Below are 7,500 nucleotides of genomic sequence, written 5' to 3'. Positions count from 1 at the left end.
TTCAAAATAAAGAAATAAACCCATCATTACAGAACACTCGCTGTTAAGAGTCCTGGTTTCTTCTGTCTTGCACAGGCCCCGCCTACAACCACGCCCTCTGACCAAGAACCTTATACACTGATGTCAGTGCGCCACCTAGTGTTAGCAGCGCAGCTGCAAATAACAGGTTAATATTAATACACTCGGTCTGATTTGATGGGTTCTATAGTAACGAGTTGCACAGAGATTCAGAGGGACGTGTACAGAGAATATTGTACTTTATTAATTTGAAGAGAGAGAATAGAGAGAAGCTGGTGAGGGAACAAAGCGAGAACAGGAACCGACTCCTTTCCACATTAAATTGCACCTATTACGGTTGTGGAACGTGCCTAAATTTGTTTTAAAGACCTCGTACAATAGATTTACACGCACGCGAGAACAAAAAACACTTTAACGTGTTCATAATTTAAACTGCAGCATTACCTTTCACCCCCAGTGTCACAAACGACTCGTTAAATGATCCGTTCTAAAGGATTCATTCTAAACTCCTTTCAGAAAGCATACTCTGCTGATTGGTCAGATGTACCAGTCTGTTGTGATTGGTCTACTGCTGTCACCGAGCAGCCAATGAGGACCAGAGGCGGGGCTTTGCGGTTAGTACCGGAAGTAAGTCTGGGATTACTAATGACTCCGCAGTAGCTGTTCAGAATCAGTTACTTTGATTATTGAAACTTTGCAATTTTTTTTTTTACATTCACAAACAGCTCTATAACAATACATGAAAGGTAATATTTGAAAAACCAAAGCAGGTGCATTTTAAACGTAACTATGAACAGAAAGTATAATTGTTGATAAACTAGCGTGTGATACAAGAACACCACACATAGGGATGTGCAGAGTTATAGAAAATGAACTGTAGTTTAGCAAAGCCAAGTCTGCTTCCTCGCACTACCAGTGTTGATTATAACTCACACACACACACACACACACACACACACACACACACACACACACACACACACACACAGAGTAACTGGACTGATTCACAGTTTATTTCTGTAATAAATCATTAGCAGTTACAGAACCAGGAACACAACACAATGACGACTGTGTGGAAATAAATGTGTACAGAACAATGGAAAACACTCACACACCTTTCATTCTCTTGCACGCGCACACACACAGATCTGGTCCTGTTCTTACTGAACATCTCAACTACAAAAACTAAAGCACAGAAGCACACACTTCCTCCTGCAGGTGTCGTGGATCAGCAGAGACCGCTGCTGATCCGCTGCACCCGTGTACATCACGTACACTTTTACATCTAATAAAGCTCCGTACAGAAAGATCAAATAAAAATCAAAGGGTTAATAAAGTTCACTCTCCGCAAAGATAAACACACAAACACGGCCTGCAGGTTTGAAAGTCACATTCTCTCATACACACACCCCTTTCATTCACACACACACACACACACACACACACACACACTTTTTCAATGCTGGCTCTCGGTGGAGGCCGAGCGAGAGCGGGACTGTTTCCTGGGAGTTGGAGAGCGGGAGCGAGAGCGGGACTCAGACTTGGCAGAGGTTTTCTTCTCTGGCGTGCGACTGGCTGAGCGAGAGCGGCTGCGAGAGCGCTTCTCACGCTTGCTGTCGCGCTTGTCCTCGCGGCTACGGCTCCGACTCGCAGATTTGGAGCGTGAACGAGAGCGGGAACGGGAGGAGCTGCGAGAGCGACTCCTGCTGCGGCTGAACAAACACACAGTTAGTACACCTCACATGTGCAGAGTGTAGAGGGTGGGTCCTTATACTCTAGCTAAAAAAAATCTGTGTTCACACTCCATACCTCCTCTTTCGATCCTCAAACAGCTTGATTTTGCGGCCATTCAGTTCTGTTCCATTCAGCTTCTCGATGGCGTTCTTCATATCGCTGTGTGAGGCAAACTCAACCACCCTAACACACACACACACCCCCGACAGAGGTTTAACAAATGCCCCGAGTTAAAATCAGTGTAAAGAGTGTAAGTGTAACTCTAAATGATTCACCCCTCGTTCTTGTTGGCTCTGTGAGCGTCCACGAATGTCACGTCTCCCACTTTCCTCATCAGGTCCTTCAGGTCCTAAAGCAAAGCAGGAACACACTCAGTGATTCAGAACACACCAACACACACACACACTACAAAAGCTTTAAAAACACACTGATGTTAACCCGCAGACACACACTTGTCTGATGGCTCAGTGTGCACGTGCAGAAAGCTTCATTCACACAAACCCTGACTACGAAACACCCTCCTGTGGATAAAGGACGAGCGAGCTGGGTTAGAGGACGGAGCGGTGACATCTGATTAAAATAAATAAATAAATAAATAAATAAATAAATAAAAACAGTGCACACTGTGGGTTTACTATGAAATAAGAGCATCCCCAGGTGTTCTGTCCTCCTGCAGGTGATGGTATTGTGCTTTGGGAAACGCTGCAGTGCTGCTGCGCTACGTTACTGTAAACAGGACGAACACCAACAGGGGGCGCTACAGAAGCAGAAAAAACCCAGAATGAATGAGTACGATTATAGAGAAAAGGGCAGTGTCGCTATATATCAGGTAGCTGATAGAAATGTGCATGGATGCTCTGTGAATAAAGCAGTCATAACATCTCGTAAGAAAACCTGCATTTATGACTGCGCTGGGGTTTTGAACAAACACAGGATAGGGCACTAGGGGGCGCTTGTCTGTTACACACACACGTCGCGTGTTGGACGGCTGTGGAGTCGACCTTCTGGTGTGGTATCTGGCAAGACCATTCAGGAGCTGATAATACTGATCATAACCACCTGTACTTATCAATTGTGTTTATGTGCAAATAACTTTAATATTCACACACCTGCATCAATCTCCCATCACCCAGTGTGTGTGTGTGTGTGTGTGCACTCATTAATAAGTTTGAATAATTCATCCCATTTCCATAACCACTCCTCATACCTCCTCCAGCCGCGATCCATTTTAAGCCCCTCCCCTTCCTCCTAAAGTAAACACCCCCCTCCCTGCATCCATCATGTAATCTAGCAGTGTGTTGGTCCACTTACCGTTCCAAACCACAGAAGACATTAGCAAAGAAGCCACTTGTCCAAATAGCAAACGGAACCAACGCGGTTTAAACGACCTCCGGCCTCCATAAGACCCACCAGACTCAGCGAGAGGACCGTGTGCGTGCCCCCCACGACCAGAATAAGACCCAAACCGGGTGGAGTGGGGGGCAACCTGGAGGCCCCAGAGACCCTCCACAGGGGGGCTACCCATGTCCCATAAGGCTATGCTGCGCTACAACTGCGTATGGGGAGAAGCACTATTCAGAACACAACCAGCAGAGGGCGCTATGCACCTCACGGGCTGCGCATGCAACTCCGATTAAACCAGAATACCAGAGCACAGCTGTTAAAGAAAAGGTTTAAAGAGACGAGTCTCAGTTAGAAAATAACCAGATTACACATGTTTATATTTACAAACTAAATCAAATTTATCATCAAGAGGAATTACTCACAAAGTTACCACAAAAGAAAACAGGCTTCTAGGCTTCAGCCTTCGTATTGTAGGGAGGTGAAAAACAGTCTTTTAATGAAAAAGGGTGGAAAGAGTGACGGGTGGGGTGCGTGCACGTCTCTCACCTGCCAGCTGATACGGGACGACAGATTCTCCACCACAATCCTGTGCTCCGTACGCACGGGAGGCCCATACCTGACACACACACACAGACATATTCAATAAAGCTGAGTAATAAACACTGAACCACTGTTCCATTTCAGTCCATTAACGAAAATTAATCCTTGAGGTGTTTAAAAACGGTAGATTAGAGAAAATAATCTGGAGTCCTGATGTTAACGGTTCTTGCTAATCCACAAACCATACAGGTAGTCTATAGTAACTAACATGTGCGCGCGCGAGAGACTGACCTGGATCCTGCACTGCGTGATTGGCGGTAGCCTCCGAAGCGTGGAGAGAAACGGCTGCCTGCTCCTCCTCCTCCACCACCTCCTCCTCCACCTCCTCGACCCCGGCGAGAGCGAGCGTGCTCAATGGTCACCCTGTGCGGTGGGAGAGAACACTAACCTCACGCATCTAACCGAGGCATGAACACTAACGTCCAACTGCTGCGTCGCAGGAATCTCACGTCCGTACCACTTTCAAACCAAATCTGAGACCGTAACACCATGTTCAGCGTACCTCTCACTGCACAGCTCCTTTCCGTTTAACTCGTACACCGCGTCGTCCGCATCTCTGTGGTCATCAAACTCCTAAACACACACACACACCTGTCAGTTCTGCATTTCACCCCCACACACACCTTAAACATGTAATAACAAGAATAATAATTCATTTGTATAGCACCTTTCCAGAGCACAAGCACAGGTGTGTGTGTGTTAGAGAGACAGACCGGTGTGGTACTCACCACAAAGCCGAACCCATTTTTCAGGTTGATCTCCCGGATGCGTCCATACCCCTTGAAGAATTTCTCCACGTCTCTCTCCCGCGCGTGAGGACTCAACCGGCCGATAAACACACGACATCCGCTCATGGTGAAAATCTGAACAACATCCGAGGGAAAAGGAGAATGATTGTGTTTATTATCTCAGCTCATTAGCGGTCATTCTCTACACAACCTTACTGATATGTGTATGCCTACAGAGCTACATTTAAAATATGGGGATCTTAAACAGTAGAACCGCATCTGCAGTGTGCTGCTCGGAGAAATCGCCATTTTCAGGAGGGCTTAGGAGAACAAGCCTGGCCTTACAGCGCGCATGCGCAGTAGCGTCTTTAACATTACGTCGCAGCCCCACGCTTACAAAAAAAGTATTTCTAAAACAATTCGTCAACGTGCAAAATATTAGAGCTGAACATTAACATACTAGTCGAATTTCATAAGAACTGCAAGATAGCCAATTTAAACAATTATAACGAGTCGAATTTTTTTCATGCCTCGCGCGCCCTAAAGCCCGATGGCTGCTAAAGCTCAACTCGCGTCGAGATAAAACACATAAAAACACCGCAAGTAAACGATTTAAATGCATTATACAATCATGCCTAGATACTGTTGTTATTTAAGTAATATAAATGACGGTTATGATATTTAAACCGAATATAAGCGTCTCCAACGTACTCACCTCGTTGCTGTTAATCGAAATGACAAAATGGCGTCCGAGCAAAGAAGGATACAGGAAGTGACTGGAAGGGGGCGGGGTCACGATGTGCGTCACTACAACTTTATCCAACCAAAAACGATTAAATTGAAAACAATCTAGAATATATACTATTCTAAATTCTATAGAATAGTATACTAAAATATTATCATTTTGTGTAAATATAAATCACTGTTTTTACATTTATGAAACATGTTTAAATATAAACTATGGAACTCTGACGTTGGAAAAGAACGTGTGCGCGCGCACACGTTTGAACCGGTTTAATCCGGTACTGAACCTGATTAAAGTGCAAGCCCAAGCGAATAGCGGCGTTAGCATGTAAAACAGTCAGAAAACCTGTTTTTTTCGGCCATCAAAACGTAAAAATGAGCTTTTTGTCTCTCGAACAGCTCCAATACACCGACATAACTCCCAGAACAACACAATGACCCTGATATGCTGATGTGATGAAGATCTCACTGTGTTCTTCCTGCAAGGTCACATGGTCATTTACAAACCTGTCTCACTGACGCTGTGTGTGCAGCGAGACAGTTAGCAGGTCAATACGAATACAATCTTCATGACTGTAACACTGAAACTGGTCTTCACCGTCTCTCCTTAGCTAAATGTCCTAAGGGTAAATGCCTCTGTAGAAAAGCTCAAGGGAACGCTACAGCACTGATCTTCACTAACACACAAATATACGATTTCTGGAGAAAATCAGTGAAGTGATGATTCTCTATCAGCACAGTGTTCCTAATTATTGAGCAATCATCACATCTTCAGACACCCTAGACATCCTTTTATTGATCAACGTGCATCTTGAAGCCTTATCATTCACTTTATTATCTAAAGAACAAAGTGTTGAGATAATGATTCAGACAGGAACGACGCATCAGCAGACCAGATCTCCTAAAATATTTAGCTATGAGGTGCTGAGTTTGTAAAATGGCAGAATGGGCATCATGCTGTACACTCCCGATCTCTACACCAGTTCAGCAGATCTTCTGGGAAACGGCTCTGGAACAGTTCATGTTTATAAGTGATGGCAGTAGGTTGAGAAGGTCAGTCCAGACTTCTCCATGCTTAGCCACAGATTCCAGCTCCTCCTGCAGGATCTGCAGCTGACTGTGAGATATAATCTCTCCAGCGAGTCCTGGGAATGCCCCAGGGTCTAATACAGCTCTGCCATGTAAAGTGCCCAAACTACCTGAACTGGTTCCTCTCGATTCCGACTCAGATAGCGCTTTTCCACTGCACAATACGGCTCGACTCGACTCACTTTTTGAGGTCTTTCCACTGTGGATAGTACCTAGTACCTGGTACTCCTTTTTTTTTTAGTACTACCTCAGTTGAGGTTAAAAGCGAGCGGAACCAATGCCAAATGCGACGTCAAAACCCTGCAGGTCACTAATTGGTCAGAGAGAATCATCAGTACCAGCGACACGGGACATCAAACCTGCTAGAGATTCTCCCGGAGTGTCGAGCTCCTCACCCCATCACAGAGTCATTCCACAAAATCTGCAAAGCAACCTCACTTCCCGCGCCCAGTGTTCGAATGGTAAACAGAAGGCTTCATCCAAAGCTGGTTAAATAAAATTTTATTTAAAAACAAACAAACTTGTGTGTGTGTGTGTTTTGTTAGCAACATTAAAAGAAAACAGAAAAACGGTAAGGTTTCAATTTTAATCCTTTATTTAACTTTGTAAAATTGTAATATTATATTTCAGATCATAAAATTTAATTCCAGTCCAGGTTTAAATCTGACAAACGTAGAAAAATGTCCAAAAAAATCGTCCATCAGCGACGGAAATCAAAAGCAAATACTGAACGAGTATAAATCATACTGTTACATGAGGTACAAAACTCATTAAGACGTGTGTTTCCATGGCAACCTGCATGACATCAAAGAAGAGGATAAAGGGATTGATTGACAGGCGTCACTGATCAGACGTCTGATTTGGTGTGAAACAGTGACACAGTGGAGCGCTGATAAATGGCACAGTGCGTACAAAATAATCACTTATTCTCAAAGGTTAAAGGTCACATGGTTCTTAAGCTCTCTGAGGTTAGAGGGTTATCATACCACACATACACACACACACACACACACACACACACACACACACACACAATGGCTGCTTTTCCATACAGCTGAGTGTGTGATGTCTCAAAGTCAAAAAAGGGCGGAGCTTAAATTGACATTTGATCAGCACTACATGTTACCTAATGAACATATCCTGAAAGTTTAGACTTTCAATTTCTGTCTCTCTGTACGGTTATTCCTCGGAAAGACTTACAGCATTTCTGTGACATCACACCAACAAAATGGCGTCTGTAATG

At 44.3% G+C, this 7,500-nt stretch overlaps 2 protein-coding genes across 2 annotated transcripts in view; both read right to left on the bottom strand.

The window, feature by feature from the left end:
• Positions 1–1,013: 1,013 nt before the first annotated feature.
• Positions 1,014–5,290, bottom strand: srsf5a (serine and arginine rich splicing factor 5a). The gene is made up of 8 exons (XM_017463361.3): positions 5,140–5,290; positions 4,425–4,559; positions 4,199–4,269; positions 3,928–4,059; positions 3,643–3,712; positions 2,028–2,101; positions 1,828–1,935; positions 1,014–1,730 (listed from the first exon to the last, which is right to left on the bottom strand). Exons 2-8 carry the CDS (start codon positions 4,548–4,550, stop codon positions 1,475–1,477), a joined length of 837 nt encoding a protein of 278 aa, XP_017318850.2. The 5' UTR covers positions 4,551–4,559; positions 5,140–5,290; the 3' UTR covers positions 1,014–1,474.
• Positions 5,291–6,843: 1,553 nt separating this feature from the next.
• The window catches only part of LOC108262998 (deubiquitinase DESI2), a 6,099-nt gene continuing 5,442 nt past the window's right edge, over positions 6,844–7,500 (bottom strand). Inside the window, exon 5 of the mRNA XM_017463364.3 lies at positions 6,844–7,500. This exon is cut by the window's right edge and continues 1,491 nt beyond it. The gene's annotated coding sequence lies outside the window, so the exon portion shown is untranslated.

Source organism: Ictalurus punctatus, unplaced genomic scaffold, assembly GCF_001660625.3.
Source record: "Ictalurus punctatus breed USDA103 unplaced genomic scaffold, Coco_2.0 tig00006817, whole genome shotgun sequence".
Lineage (NCBI taxonomy): Eukaryota > Metazoa > Chordata > Actinopteri > Siluriformes > Ictaluridae > Ictalurus > Ictalurus punctatus.
This window is presented reverse-complemented; position numbering and strand designations above follow the sequence as displayed.

What these genes read in the sequence shown, in the direction of transcription:
- srsf5a (XM_017463361.3), bottom strand. Translation starts at nt 4,550, where the DNA reads ATGAGCGGATGTCGTGTGTTTATCGGCCGGTTGAGTCCTCACGCGCGG. An exon ending in AAGGAGCTGTGCAGTGAGAG is followed by an intron (nt 4,060 to 4,198) that starts GTACGCTGAACA and finishes CCCACCGCACAG; the next exon opens with GGTGACCATTGAGCACGCTC. An exon ending in TTTGAGGATCGAAAGAGGAG is followed by an intron (nt 1,731 to 1,827) that starts GTATGGAGTGTG and finishes GTGTTTGTTCAG; the next exon opens with CCGCAGCAGGAGTCGCTCTC.